This window comes from Cyclopterus lumpus, chromosome 2 (assembly GCF_009769545.1).
Source record: "Cyclopterus lumpus isolate fCycLum1 chromosome 2, fCycLum1.pri, whole genome shotgun sequence".
NCBI lineage: Eukaryota > Metazoa > Chordata > Actinopteri > Perciformes > Cyclopteridae > Cyclopterus > Cyclopterus lumpus.
This window is the reverse complement of record NC_046967.1, coordinates 10,160,145-10,175,647: the sequence shown is the minus strand read 5'-3', so window position 1 is coordinate 10,175,647 and position 15,503 is coordinate 10,160,145. Positions and strand designations below refer to the sequence as shown.

The 15,503-nt window shown below is 46.9% G+C and overlaps 2 protein-coding genes across 2 annotated transcripts in view; one reads left to right on the top strand and one right to left on the bottom strand.

Moving 5' to 3' along the window:
- LOC117740315 (semaphorin-5B-like) overlaps positions 1 to 5,923 on the bottom strand; it is a 24,083-nt gene extending 18,160 nt beyond the window's left edge. Inside the window, exons 1-3 of the mRNA XM_034546647.1 lie at positions 4,721 to 5,923; positions 4,572 to 4,616; positions 4,081 to 4,279 (exon numbers count right to left, since the gene is read on the bottom strand). The gene's annotated coding sequence lies outside the window, so the exon portion shown is untranslated. The remainder of the gene's footprint in view (positions 1 to 4,080; positions 4,280 to 4,571; positions 4,617 to 4,720) is intronic.
- kpnb3 (karyopherin (importin) beta 3) lies at positions 5,768 to 15,503 on the top strand. Its single transcript, XM_034546659.1, has 26 exons — positions 5,768 to 6,053; positions 8,282 to 8,362; positions 9,007 to 9,199; positions 9,301 to 9,403; positions 9,526 to 9,622; positions 9,714 to 9,818; positions 9,956 to 10,078; positions 10,186 to 10,306; positions 10,417 to 10,504; positions 10,608 to 10,714; positions 10,821 to 10,945; positions 11,163 to 11,252; positions 11,345 to 11,518; positions 11,652 to 11,870; positions 11,962 to 12,045; positions 12,133 to 12,265; positions 12,357 to 12,478; positions 12,603 to 12,699; positions 12,799 to 12,971; positions 13,056 to 13,167; positions 13,243 to 13,298; positions 13,389 to 13,511; positions 13,596 to 13,815; positions 13,907 to 14,135; positions 14,222 to 14,363; positions 14,468 to 15,503. Exons 1-26 carry the CDS (start codon positions 5,973 to 5,975, stop codon positions 14,552 to 14,554), a joined length of 3,285 nt encoding a protein of 1,094 aa, XP_034402550.1. The 5' UTR covers positions 5,768 to 5,972; the 3' UTR covers positions 14,555 to 15,503.

Genomic DNA, 15,503 nt, shown 5'->3' with positions numbered 1-15,503 from the left:
TGGCTCCTCGAGGTTCATTCAAAATGTCCTGTTATGTTAAATAAACACCAGGAAAAAGAAGAGTTTTTCTTGCAGGGTTAGCTGAACATCCGTATTGACAACAGACGAGTAACCGGTTTCAGTCTGCGACAATAAAACTATTTTATCATATACATTTTGTGGATTCAAGGTCACGAATAAGCAAACAATCTAAAACGTCACGTTTTCAAATCCACCGTCTTGGTGTGGACATATCTCTCTTTCTGTGTCAACAAGCAGGAAATATGACAGGTGTTTGTGTCCTGCCGAGTTATAGGCGCGGCTACAGAAGTGCCAATCTGAGGAGGCGAAGGAGGAAGAAGGTGCTGACCTCCCGTTCAGAAATTAATGGCACCCATAAATCATATCCAGTGAAGAAACGACAGGATCGCTTAGCTTCTTGCGTGCCCAGCGGAGCGCGAGAGACAAAACAACACTTCCCGGCCTCATCCCCGACCTTTACAGAGCGGGACATTCATCTCTCTCCGCCTCAAGTCTCACCACCCCCGCCCCCACACACACACACACACCCCCGCCCGAGAGGATAAATGGCTCGTTCCAGTGCAAACTTCGGGATGACCTCCTCCAGGCTCTGTTTTTACAGCCCTCCTGTCACTGCTGAGGCTGAGTGATTACCGGCCCGGCGAGACGCGGGAAAAGGGAGCGAAAACCAAAACTTAGGGATCGGCGGAAGATGGGCCCGGGCCCCAAAAAGAGAAGGGCCCCCTGCACGCCGTCAGCCTAACGAGTGGATGTGATTGTGACTTCTGGATCACCTTGTTTGGATGCATCGGAGCTGCTTTGGAGAACATTCTGCCGCCTCTAATTGCCTCTCAGTGCCAGCGTCTTCTGAAAAGCCAGAGTTATTTGTGGTGCGAGCACATTGAGGTAAAATCAATTAGCTGGTATTTCTTTTGGACCATTTGCACAAAGACAGCCAATCACAAATCTGATTGGCTGTCTTTAAATTTCAGTCTCAAAACACCAGCCCTTTAAGCCCCATGGCTCCCAATTGGGGGCCGATTTACACTTCATAGTTAGACATAAACATGAGCAAATATATTGATGTTATACATCAAATTAAACAAGAGAACTTGGGCTACAATAATCTGTAATAATTTCCACACAACTCAAACACCAACTGAAAGAATTATGAAAATATCATAATCATCATTTTGTCAGGAGTCAGCCCACTCGGAACTAGTATCCCGTAGCTCGGTGCTATCAGAAAAAGCCAGATAGCAAAAAGCAAGAGGACTCCACACAGATTCTAAATGTCTTTTCTAAATCCTTCTGCACCAAAGTATCACCGAGATATGAGCCAAAGAACACAGCAACATGAATCGATTTAGCGCTTACAGTCACAAATGTTGCTTATTTTGGGATTTAAAAAAAACAAAAAAACATTTTTCTTCTTCTAATCAACAAAGACTACTATATTTGGATGTATTGAACACCATAAGTAATATAAAAGTGAAATATATGGTTTGGTACATGAGAAAATTCAAATTGCCCAAATGCCCATTTCGCCTAATTTATCTGTACTAAAACCTCTCTAACTTTGTTCTGCTTTACTTTTTCAAAGTCAAACTTTTCAGAGAGACTGGTCACATAGTGAGCTATGACCTCTGATGTGCTTTTCTGTTTCTGTGCATCTTTCCAAGAGATAATCATCCTGAAAGTGCTTTTTTTTCTAGGCGAACCTGGAAATTCAACTTTTGCTATCTTTCATCTTTATTTACTCTTAACCAGTAACATATATACTAATATGTACACATCTGAACAGAAGCCCACATGTGTTGCCTTTATTATAACACCAACATTATTCAAATAGCCTTTGTGGTTGCAGAGCTACACCCTTTTTAGTTTGGGTATGATATTTCGAGCAGAAACCTAGAAAATGGCTTTTTGCTCAGTTCTTACAGCAGGCTTTAAAAAGGCACTACGTGTCTTAGCACGGCTTGTGCAATATTCATTTTTAATATATAAAATACACTTTTAAATTAAGAGTCTCACTTCTGCAGCTCCTAAAAATCAAATAGCTTAAACCTGCATTAACTAATTTTTGTAGCCACTTGGGGGCAGCAATAATTGGAATTTGACCTGTTATTATTCATGAGAAATATATCGATTCATGCAGCTTTAACTACTCCAACATTTGGGCTGAAGGCAAAAAAACAATAATGAGGCCCCAGTTGTTTCTTTTTAGAGCTTTTACAACTAAATTAAAATGTACGAACAACACTGATGAGAAAACGCTCCATGAAGCTAAATTTTAAAAACATATTACCCCGAAAGATTAAAATTAATCCATGGCCAGCTGCAGTGGAGGCCTACGGCGGTGACCCAACAACTCTTAACCCCCCAAACCAGCCTCCGAACCCCCCCCCGCCCCCCTCCCCACGTCACAGCCCTCAATGGAGGCCTTGTCCAGCACATAGCGCTCCACTGTGAAACAGGTCCGTGAGTCGCGGAGAAATATTGACTTTTAATGCTTCAAACCTTCAGTTTTAAACAAACCTGGCTGTGTTGATTTAATACAGCCGATGAGTCACTGAGGTCTAAGTTCTCGAGCAATAAAACTGTGCTAATAGGAGTCACACACACACACACACACTCTGAAATAAAATATGATGCATTCAGGTTAAACTGAGAGTTTAAAATTCTGGGAAATGTGCCAACGGGAAATGTTATGAAGAAATATGCTAATTATGAGATATCAAGTCCAGACTTGTCTCAATTACACTTCCTACATTGATTATTCACTTGTGTCGAAATAGAAAGGTATGGACGTGAGCTGTTTCTTGACCAACGGTGAGTCAGTCACTTGTGATTGAAAGGTTGTTGGTTTAATTCCCTTAGCGGGTGCCCTCCTTTACCACGTCAGCTCCTATGAAGGTCCCCGAACGCAAGACGCAAAATCACAAACACCAATGTTGTTTCGCTGTTGCTTTTCTACCACGTTTTCCAAGAGAAGAGTCTGAATTCTGGTCTGTGTGAGGGGAGAAAACCTTAAAGCCGAGCGGCCCGTCCATCAGCCTCTGCACTCCTTCCCTCCTCGTCCATCTTTCCCTGCCTTTCCACTTCAGCCTGACCTCATGTGAAACTGGGGAGGTCTGTGGGTAACACGTTTAGGTGTCCAGATTAATGATTTAATGCCACTTCCATTTAGGGGGTTATGGATTAGCGGCAGTGAGTCCTTATGAGGACATAGCAGCTCAGGCTGTTATTTTATGTTTAAAGAGAGGTGGAAAAACAACATCAAAAGTGTAAAGTTGTGTATTTAACCATAAACTATCAATAAATACATAGTATACGTTCTACATGGTGGATACTTGTCAGTTTATGACCGCTCGCTAACTATTTAGTTAAAAGGTATCATTTACATTTCGGAATGCATGTTTCATCTTCAGCATACATTTTTTAACAGTAGTTTAGCTAAAATAAAAAAAAAGATAAACATGATGGATTAAAAGTAATCTGCACTTTAAGATAAAAAAAGATCTCATGACCCCAGAATTTCAGATTAAAGGTCTATTTACATCTTGAATAAACTATGTTTGTTTGTCTAAAGTAACTGAGATTGACAGTTAATGCACCTCCACAAACTCAATTTAGAAGAGAAATCGGTCAGTTTAATGTTTGTTTGTATATAAGCATATTCATAACAAGTACTTGAACCAGCCTCTTCATTTTAATACACAAAGCAACATAATTACTTTGAGTTTAATTGTTCCTCCATACTGCACCGTCAGGTCATAGATAGACATTTTAAACACTAAATGTGTTTTGTTTCACCGTCTGGTGCCAGAGCATGCATTGTGCATGCATTGTGCATGCATTGTGCATGCATTGTGCATGCATTGTGCACGTGACTGCAGCAATAACTGGTGAATGCACGCCGTGCACACACACACTATATGTGTGTCGTGTGTTTTAAGTTCAAACGCGTTCAAATCCCTTTCCGACTAGAGTTCGGGGTCAACATTTACAAAATAAAAAAGAAGAAGTGTAGGTTACTATCTTTCAAAAGCTTTCCTCGTGAAATCCAGTCGACCTTACCTTCCAGTTCCGATTCCTCGCGCGGTTCCTGAAGGTCTCAGAGACGCAGAGGGTCCGGGTTCGGGTCCGGGTCCAGCTCCGCTATCCGGACTGTCTGGACTCTGCAGCTGCGGCTCCGCCAACGGCAGCAAGTTACAGCTTTAATTCCGACCAGCAGGGGAGCTGTCAAGAGCCGACTGCGGACCAAACGTGGAATAACCTGCAGGGATGTAGACCTAGATATTATAATAATAATAATAATAATGCATTTAATTTATATAGCGCTTTTCATAATACTCAAAGACACTTAAATATATGAATTGTGATGTTCATACTGATTAACGGCGCTGACGTGAGTTTCTTTCACAAATCACACAATATGGACATCAATGTTAGAATAATAAACGGTGCTCGTTGATGCATGGGCATTCACCAAATAAATGTAACTTTTTTTTTCATGAAGATTGCCATAAAGAAAATAAGATTTTTTTTTTTTAAAGCATCAACTCAACTCGTCCTGGTGCCGAAGTCCTCCTTCAGTCCACCAAGAGACTGACCTGCAAACATATTGTTGATTTCATTGGCAGAAGTTTGATGGGATTATTGGAGGGTAAGAAATGTATGGCATCAAATCTGTGGAAGCAGCTTGGCTGCCACCTACTGGGACGTTGCCCTGCCCCTTCTGTGTCATGGTTGAGCTGTAAAGACAACATGTTTGAATGATATTAATCATGTGGGCAATATAATAAGTCCATTGGATTCAATTAGGTGCTGGAACATGCAGGTATAATTTACAGTTTATGATTGTGTGTCACATGCACCTTTTGCTTTGACAGGGTTACAGAAAGAAAAGCCCAATCAGAAGTAAGTTCGGAGGATAATATCATTTGAAAAGAAAGAAACGAGAAATAAAGCTCTTACACTAATTAATATTAATAACAATTAATAATTGTTTTCGTCCGGATTCTTTTGAAAACATCTTTACTGTGAAGGCTCATGTTCCACAAATGCATTCAACACTTTTAAAAAAGCCAGATCCCAGTATTTCAAAGTTCATACTTACCACTTATCCTTTGTCATATCACATTTTACATATATGTTAATATCACTAACTATATTGCACTTTACTGTCAGGCTAAATTTAACTTCTGCATTTCCACATCCTGTTTTATTTGTGACAGGGTTTTTGGGTCATTGTGGGATATAATATGTATAGAAAGTATAATCTAATAAATCAAATGTGATATATCTAACTAATTTAGTATATTATATATACTTAGTATAAACTCCTGGCAACAATTTCCATTGTATAGTAATTTTAGCTCAGTCATAAACTGTGGAAGAAGTATTCAGATAACGTTACTTTGCTTAAGTAGGCCTACCACTCCCAGTGTGAAAGTGCTACAAATCCTTAATTAAAACCCAATTTAATGTAAAGTACTCCACAGAAGTATTAAACATTAAAGTAGCATTGCTTGTTTAGAAAGACTAGAAAGGCAAAAAGTACAATACTTCCCTCTGAAATGTGGTCAAGAAGACGTCTAAAGTAGCATACAATGGAAATACTCAAGTTAAGTACTTGAACAGTACTTAAGTAAATGTACTTAGTTACTTTCCATCCCGCTAATAGACTTGTAAAATACCAATAAACGGTTTCTATGTAATGCCGCGCGCTTTGTTAATTTCATTATTAGCTAACAGGATCGACGCGTTCACGGTTCCGTCCAATCGGAGCAGGTGGCCCGCGCGAGCCAATGGCGTGCGTTTGACACAGTCCTCTCGTCCAATGAGCGGCGAGTAGAGTTGATACAGCGAGCCAATGGGACGAGGGCAGCATTGTGTGACCTAAGCTAGGTCTGCCGGGCTCATTTCGCCGCTTCTCCACCCGGCTGGTCTTTTTGGATCTCACTGCAATGGCGGACCAGCAGCAGCAGTTCTACATCTTGCTGGGCAACTTGATGAGCCCTGACAACAACGTCAGGAAGCAAGCGGAGGTGAGACAACGAGGCGTGGCGGATTTGATGAGTGACAAGTATGGAGGTTGCGATAAACCAGCGCGATCAATGTTAAGCTAACCGCTCGAGCTACCCAGCCTGGCCGCGCGCGCAGTGAGCCCGCCCGTCAGGCTCGGTAGCCCACGTGCAACGTGAAGCCGACACTGGAGTTTCTACCCAGCTAAAGCTAACTGCGGCGCTGCGTAGTTTCGGATTTAAAACCCGGTCGCGAGACCCGTGTTTTGTGTGGCGCTCGGTGGGTTTGATCCGAAGCGACGCGGTCCGTTGGTTTTAAGTGGCACGTGCCAAAAGTGTCCAGCTGACTGCGAAGCCAGAAGAGTACAGGAAGTGCTAGCACGAAGCTAAGGAGCTGCTAGGTTCACGCGCTAGCGAGCTAGCGATGGCCAGAGTGTGTGTGTGTGTGTGGGGGGGGGTGCTTCACATATCAACGGGATTCAAGAGTTAAATACCGATACACGTGTCACGTTAGAAGTGTGATGGTGGCGTTACAGATGGAGTTATACGGGTCGGTGTGGAGTTATAAGGGTGGTGTGTGTGTGTGTGTGTGGGGGGGGGTGCTTCACATATCAACGGGATTCAAGAGTTAAATACCGATACACGTGTCACGTTAGAAGTGTGATGGTGGCGTTACAGATGGAGTTATACGGGTCGGTGTGGAGTTATAAGGGTGGTGTGTGTGTGTGTGTGTGTGTGTGTGTGTGTGTGTGTGTCGGGGGGGGGGGGCAGTAGTAGTTCATGTTAGCACTGATTGTGCCATGGCCACCCGGAAGTCAACTCAACGCCACTGTTTTTAAAACACGTCCTCGTTCAGTTCAGTGTGATTGAATCATCTCCGTTTCAGGCTCGGCTCATCCCCCCCTCACTGGATTAGGTGCTCTGCTGGATTTGATTGGGCTGAGTCTAGCTGGCCTATTCACACCCCCACCCCCACCCTCACCCCACGATGACCCCCCTTGTCGCTGCAAAGCATTGTTGCCCCCAGTTTACCTCTCCAGCACTTTTGATGAGGTGGTTGAATCTTATCACGCTCATCCCTCGCTTGCAGTCAGCGGTTTTCTTTTATCAAACCACAGACTGTCTGCCGCGATACTAAGCTCATCGGAATTCATCCTTTTATAAAAACTCCCCCTTTCTGTCTTGCACACACAATAGGAATTGATCCATCTGTTGAGGGCTTTAAACCCACATATGAATAACTACAGCTACTACACATTTATAGGCACGCAGATCCGGCCCCCACTTTTTAAATAGATGATGCAGTCTTCATTTGTAGAGTATCACCAGAGTCCTGAGCTTTAGCAGTAGCTGGTGGACTAGTTTTACTGCTCAGTATATTTATTGGAGCTGGCACGTTGTCCATGTGTACTTAAATAGTCATGTTGACTGTTTAGAGTATGCTCAGGACTGCTAAGTGCTACTAAAAGCTAGACATGTGAGGCAGATGATGACGTTGAGCCATTAGGGCCCAAGAAATCAAGAGTATTACAAATCTTGTCAGGATGGGGCGCCAGCAGCTGGTTTGTGTGTGTTTACAGTTTCAATGTGTTGGGTCAGTAATCTGGTTTCTCTTCTCCCACACTATTGCAACTATGCGCCGTCTTGTCTTTGTCTTGTGAATACGTTCCAGCTGTGGGCAAACAAAGTTCATTGCTAACCATTAGCGCATGCATAAAAGGTCTCATGTGTCCCAACTACAATCGGCACTTCAAGGCTGCTTTTGTTCTTGCTTTGCTAGTTTAACTTTTAGCATTGCCAGTTGGAAACATGTCCAAATCTAGAAGTTTTTTTTTTTTTATCAAATAAGAAGTTGGCAGTCAGATGTAAACTTAGTAGCTGGTTAAAAAAAAGTCTTCCAGTGGCCTGTTTTTTTAATTGATATCCTGCATGAGTGTCATGTTTATTCTTTTACCACTGACTAGAATTTAAGGCCTCCGGGATAAACCTGATTGCAGTACAAGCCCGTGGGCCTGTTTTACCATCGGCGCCGTAAACACCTAGTCAGGCTTTTGAATAACCACACCCATGTTGTTACCTCATCTGTGAAGAGGTATTAAGGTGTGAAGCAGCTTCAAGTATCTTTTTCGGCGTTGAGTTCCAGCAACAATGTGAGCATGGCGCAATCCAGATCAATTACTCACGAGGCTGAAAGTGCATTTTGTTGTGAGGCACGTCTCACTCCTACCACTGACCGTTCCTTTTCTTCGCAGGAGACCTATGACACCATCCTGGGCCAGAACAAGGTCACATTCTTGCTGCAGGCCATCAGAGATGCGTCTGCTGCAGAGGAGGTTTGTACTCGCAACACTGACACCTGTGACTTTTCTGATTTCGGCTGCAACACAACAGTCGCTTGTGCGTATCCAGTTCAGCGCATGTTTAGGAGTCAATGAAGCGGGTGCTTGTCTTGACACCTGCCAGCCAATCAGAAACACGTTTCACCGCTGGCCTCGTTTTGGGTCGAAATGCGATTCACGCTGTCATAATTGGAAAGCCAATCCACGTCACTGTTATATATCTCTGCTTTGAAAACGGTGCCACATTCACGAATGTATTCCGGCCACCACGTGTTGGCCGCGACACTAAGGCTTGTTATGAGTCATGGTTTTGGCATTTGGGCAGTTATGTTTACTCTTGATTTCACCAGCTGCTTGGGCTCTCATGCTCCCTCTCCCTTTCTTTACCTCAAGGCTGATATTTTTAGATTCTTGAAATGGGAGCAGGCACTAGGTGTTTGTTTCCTGTTTAGTTTTTTTTTTTAAGAGTGACCCCTGACTCCACCAAATGTCCACGTACATATCTGGTAGTTGTGTAGCTGAGATTGTAAACTGCCAAAATAAATAATGGGGAAAAAAGCTGTCAAATAAACTGTCTTATCAAATTAGGTTAAAATGATTACAAGTAAAACCAACCCAGACACGTTTTGTCCGCTCAGGTCAAACAGATGGGGGCGGTGCTGCTGCGGCGGCTGCTGTCCTCGTCCTTCGAGGAGATCTACCCGGGCCTGACCCTGGAGATGCAGACGGTCATCAAGACCGAGCTGCTGACCAGCATCCAGCAGGAGACCTCGCCCAACATCCGCAAGAAGGTCTGCGACATCGCAGCCGAGCTCACCCGCAACCTCATAGGTAACGATGTGCTGGTTAGCTGTGGAAGTTTTTAGCCTCTCACTGTGACAACAATATAGAATATTAACACTTTTTTTTCTTTCTTTCTGCCTTTCATCCAGATGATGATGGGAATAACCAGTGGCCAGAGGTGCTCAAGTTTCTCTTTGACTCTGTCAACTCTGACAGCGTTACCCTGCGAGAATCTGCCCTGCACATATTCTGGTGAGCGCCTGGTCGCTTCATCCCACAACTCTTTTTTTTTTTTTTTTCGGACATGTATACATTTATTATTTGTTCAGAAACGAGCACTGGTGGCTCAAAGTTGCGTGTCTCATCCTCTTTAGGAACTTCCCAGGGATCTTTGGCAACCAGCAGCAGCATTACATGGAGGTTATCAAGCGCATGCTTGTCCAGTGCATGCAGGACCAGGAAAACCCACATGTAGGAGCTCACTGAGGGGATTTAGGGCAGTTAATAATAAATCCAGATTTGTGTGATGGTACACTCTTACTTATTCCGAATTCTCCTTCAGATTCGCACCCTGGCGGCTCGCGCTGCGGCGTCCTTCGTTCTGTCAAACGAGAGCAACTCGGCTCTGCTGAAGCACTTCTCTGACCTGCTGCCAGGGCTCCTGCAGGTGAGATGCCATTAGATGATGCCGATTTAGAGGCCTAGGTCTGCGACTTCTGGAGGCTACGCCCTCCGATTGAGGCAGAATGCCACGGCCGAATGAACGTATTTGCAACGCTCACCGCAGATTCCGTTTTCAATCAGGCTGTGAACGATTCGTGCTACCAGTCAGACGACTCTGTGCTCAAGTCCTTGGTGGAAATTGCAGACACGGCACCCAAATACCTGAGGCCCAACCTCGAGGCCACCCTGCAGCTCTGTCTGAAGGTGAGTCAGAGAGCACCCAAACGCGTAGGAAGCGCTGTAGAAAGTTTGCATCCGACCGAAGTGACGGTAAGCTCCCATGTGACCGACGTGTCGCCGTGTCTCTTCAGCTGTGTGCCGACACCAACCTGACAAACATGCAGAGGCAGTTGGCGCTGGAGGTCATCGTCACCTTATCCGAGACTGCAGCAGCCATGCTGAGGAAACACACGGCCATTGTGGCTCAGAGCGGTGAGGAGGAGAACGTAACTGTCCCCCCCCCCCCCAATAACTGTCGTCCGCCCGAAGGATCTGGCGGAAATAGTTTGGACGGTCGTAATATGTATGTGCTGTGTCTTCAGTTCCCCAGATGCTGGCTATGATGGTGGACCTCGAGGAGGATGACGAGTGGGCGATGGCTGACGAGCTGGAGGACGATGACTTTGACAGGTGAGGCACCAAAACACCGACATAAGGGACCCTCAAAGACCAAGCACTCAGAGGTTTAAAAACGTGTGGACTGATTTATCTCTTGCTCCTCACCCACCACCAGTAATGCCGTGGCTGGGGAGAGCGCTCTCGACAGAATCGCCTGTGGTCTGGGGGGAAAGATCATCCTGCCCATGATCAAACAGCACATCATGCAGATGCTGCAGAACCGTAAGTCTAGGCCGCTAATGGAAGCCATTTATAAACTGTCGCACGAGTGAAGCTTTTAAATCGGCTCGCCGTGAACATGAGACCAACCCAGTGCGTTTGTCACCAGCTGACTGGAAGTTCCGCCACGCCGGGCTGATGGCGCTGTCGGCCATCGGCGAGGGCTGCCACCAGCAGATGGAGGCCATCCTCCAAGAGATCGTCAGCTTTGTGCTCCTCTTCTGCTCCGATGCTGTAAGAAACAACTTGACACTTGATTGTTTAATACGAAGACGCAGCACATGGTAGACTGGCCTCATGGTACTTCCCTTTGTTTCTAGTGGGGTTAGAGAACACGTTGTAATGGGTTAACATTTATTTACGTTAGTTTACTCTCATTTAGTTACTTACATTACGCAGCAGTGCCTCTCATATGGTGGTAATGAGTTTGGCTTCCTTTTCCCCTCCTCAGCACCCACGGGTGCGCTATGCTGCCTGCAACGCTATCGGACAAATGGCCACAGACTTTGCCCCGACCTTCCAGAAGAAATTCCACGACAAGGTAACGAGTAGTCCGTATAGGGCAGGGTTCACGCAGCAGAGGTTCACGTGTGTGGACTCTGAAGACTGATGCTGCGCCCACCCCCCTTCTAGGTGATCTCGGCCCTGCTTCAGACCATGGAGGACCAGAGTAACCCTCGGGTGCAGGCGCATGCTGCCGCCGCCCTCATCAACTTTACAGAAGACTGTCCCAAATCGCTGCTGATCCCCTATCTGGACAGCTTGGTGCAGCACCTCCACGTCATCATGGTGGCCAAGCTGCAAGAGGTACAAATACATCTTCGCTTGTGTTTTATTATGTTGATGAATCGGTAGGATCGCAGCTCCTGCTACCAAACACCTGGCTCGGTGTCAAGTTTCCCATTTGTTGTCTTAACTGTGTCCCCTCCACTCCTCCCAGTTGATCCAGAAGGGCACCAAACTGGTCCTGGAGCAGGTGGTGACGTCCATCGCCTCGGTGGCGGACACGGCCGAGGAGAAGTTTGTGCCGTACTACGACCTGTTCATGCCCTCGCTTAAACACATCGTCGAGAACGGCGTGCAGAAGGAGCTGCGGCTGCTCCGCGGCAAGACCATCGAGTGCATCAGCCTCATCGGCCTGGCTGTCGGCAAGGAGAAGGTACGTCTAGCCGGGGGAAAAGCATCCGCCAAATGGAAACGAAATATGGCCGCCATGTTCACGTCCGTCCTCTCTGTTCCGTCCCCCCCAGTTCATGCCGGACGCCTCCGCCGTCATGCAGCTGCTCCTCAAAACCCAGACGGACTTCAATGACCTGGAGGACGACGATCCTCAGGTGGGTTGGCTTGAACGGAGCTTTGAACCATCCGGGTTTTCTTGATATTACCGCTGCAATATAGTCTCCCCGTTTGCTGTGGTTTAGATCTCGTACATGATCTCGGCGTGGGCCAGGATGTGCAAGATCCTGGGGAAGGAGTTTCAGCAGTACCTGCCTGTGGTGATGGGCCCGCTGATGAAGACCGCCTCCATTAAGCCCGAGGTGGCCCTGCTCGACAGTAAGTACAGGTTTCCAACTATATTCAGTGCTTCTCCTTGACGATGCAAAAGCAGTGGCCGTGTTTGAATACGCCCGTCTCCGTCTCGTAGCCCAAGACATGGAGAACATATCGGAGGACGACGGCTGGGAGTTTGTCAACCTGGGAGACCAGCAGAGTTTCGGCATCAAGACCGCGGGCCTGGAGGAGAAGGCCACAGCGTGCCAGATGCTGGTGAGTAGTCTGGATCCTGAGGCGGATGGTAGCGTTGCTGTAAATCCATTGTTCGTCTCTTATCGAGATGCTGAGGTCATCGCTGCCGCTTCGGTTCTGTTCGTGAGACGCTCTGTTTTTCCAGGTGTGCTATGCCAAAGAGCTGAAGGAGGGCTTTGTGGAGTACACGGAGCAGGTGGTGAAGCTGATGGTTCCTCTGCTCAAGTTTTACTTCCATGACGATATCCTTTTCCACTTCTTACCTTTTTTTGAGCTGTAAATGGTGGCGCGTGTGTGTGACTGGTTTGAGGCTCGATGGCGTTTCCTTAACTGTGGCTCACGCGTGCGGGTGGCAGCAGCTGAGTCCATGCCCCTGCTGCTGGAGTGCGCGCGGGTTCGAGGACCGGAGTACCTCACCCAGATGTGGCACTTCATGTGCGACGCCCTCATCAAGGCCATCGGCACCGAGCCAGACTCGGACGTCCTGTCGGAGATCATGCACTCCTTTGCCAAGGTAACTTTGTTGAGGGATTTTTTTTTTTTTTTCATTTGGATACATTTTCGAGAACCTGACCCACGTTTTGTTTTCTTTCTGAAGTGCATCGAGCTGATGGGAGACGGCTGCCTGAACAACGAGCATTTTGAGGAGCTGGGCGGCATCTTGAAAGGAAAACTGGAGGAGCATTTTAAGAACCAAGAGCTCAGACAGAGTGAGACTTCATTCCAGCCATATCATAAACCAAACTGTTAAGTATCATGCTCACCGAACACTTTGCTCTTCACAGCCAAGAGACAGGATGAAGACTATGACGAGGAGGTGGAGGAATCATTACAAGACGAGGTAAACATTTTCACCTCGCAAAATCAGAAATGAACTTGTGAAAAGAATAGTGTGAGCCCTCATGTTTCCTCCTATCTTTGTCTTCTGCAGGATGAGAACGACGTGTACATCCTGACCAAAGTGTCTGACGTCCTGCACTCGGTGTTCAGTAGTTACAAAGAAAAGGTGCTGCCTTGGTTCGAACAGCTCCTGCAGCTCATCGTCCAGCTAATAGTGAGTACTTCCTGTCTGCAGTCATATTATATCGGTACATATTTATTGAAGAGTCCACCGGAAACTAACTGTGCTGGTCTTTAGTGTCCCACCAGGCCGTGGGCGGACAGACAGTGGGGTCTGTGCATCTTTGACGATGTGGTGGAACACTGCAGCCCCGCCTCCTTCAAATACGCAGAGTATTTCCTGCGGCCGATGCTGCAGTCGCTGTGCGACACGAGCTCCGAGGTCCGGCAGGCGGCCGCCTACGGCGTCGGCGTCATGGCGCAGTACGGAGGAGAGACCTACCGGCCATTCTGCACGGGTACGGCGCCGCGCTTCCGCTCTCGCGTTGCCCGTCGGCGGTGCGGCACTTTTTTAAGTTGACCGGGTGCGTTTGTTTCTTCTCCAACCAGAGGCCATCCCCCTGCTGGTGAGGGTCATCCAGGCGGCGGACTCGCGCGCCAAAGAGAACGTCAACGCCACCGAGAACTGCATCTCCGCTGTCGGAAAGGTCATGAGGTTTCGACCCGAGTGCGTCAACGTCAACGAGATCCTTCCCCATTGGCTCAGCTGGCTGCCGCTCAACGAGGACAAAGAAGAGGCCGTCCACACGTTTGACTTCCTGTGTGACCTCATCGAAAGGTCGGGCGGCTCTCAAATGTATATTTTAACATTTATGTTGTAAAAGGTGCTTTATTTTAATTGTTCCTTCTATCTTTTCTCCGCAGCAACAACCCCATTGTCCTCGGACTAGACAACGCCAATCTGCCTAAAATCTTCCTCATCATCGCAGACGGCGTCGCGAACGAATCGATCAAGAGTGAAGACGCGTGCAGCAAGCGGCTGGCGAACGTCGTCCGTCAAGTACAGGTGAGCGAATTCTTTCCATTGTAAACTGCTAAGAAACCAAATAATTTCCGCGGACACGGAGTGAATCGATCCGTCTTGGGTGACCTCGTCGGCGTGTCTTCCAGGTGTCGGCGGGTCTATGGACGCAGTGTGTGTCGACGCTGAACGAGACGCAGCAGAAAGCCATAAAGGACCTCCTGAACACCGCCTGAGCCCGGACCCCCGGTCACCTCCCCGCTCTTTAAAAAGCCCATGAAGAAAAGTCGATCTCCATACACTCCCTCTTCTTCCTCCTGCTCCGATCTGTAGTGTGTATGGACACCGGCTTCAACCCCACCAATCACCACCCTGACCCCACTATTATATAACCCCACCTACATTCAGCCGATGTGGAGGGGGGAGGGAGGGGGGGAGCAGGTTGGATATTTATGACAATGGAGGACATTGGCCATCCACCTCAAAAGACTTCCAACCCGTATCCAAGGAAGTGGCAACCCGAGTTAAGTGTCAGTCATGCCTGTCTTATCGCCGTCTTCTATCTGGACGTTTTAGTTTCCAACCATCCCCCATGTTTGCCTCGCCGTGCCCAAAGGGACTCATTCTCCACGCCGCCCACCACAAACTCATTGGACAGTCGGGCTCAGTGGGGGGGGGGAATGGGGACAGGACATTCTAGTGGACCGAGCAATTGAATGAGGAGGAAAATGCACACTGGGCGATCACTGCCTGTCTCCTGTGAAATCTTTTTTTTTTTTTTATTTGTATTATTTCTTTTCTCGTTCTGTGTTACCTGGCGAGGTAAACGGCCCGTCTGCCACAGCTCAGAGGGTGCGTTTAAAAAATAATTAAAAAATAAAAATTAACGGCATGTTAAGTGGCTAACTTAGAACATAAATAGTTAGGAAATTTACATCATCGTTGTGGAGGGGGGGGAGAGTTGATTTAAGCAGCTTTCTGCCATAGCCTTCCAGATAGTTGTCTGGGTAACGGTTCTCGCCCCCTTTAAGTAGCAGTGAGAGAGGAAGGGGCTCTCGAATTGTAGAGTATTTGTAAAATGCGTGTTACCATACTCTTAACTTTATGGTTTTGACCCTTTGCAGCCCTGCAGGTATGTGATGGAATTCCATAAACTACCAACAATAAAATTCCATTTGAGAAGTT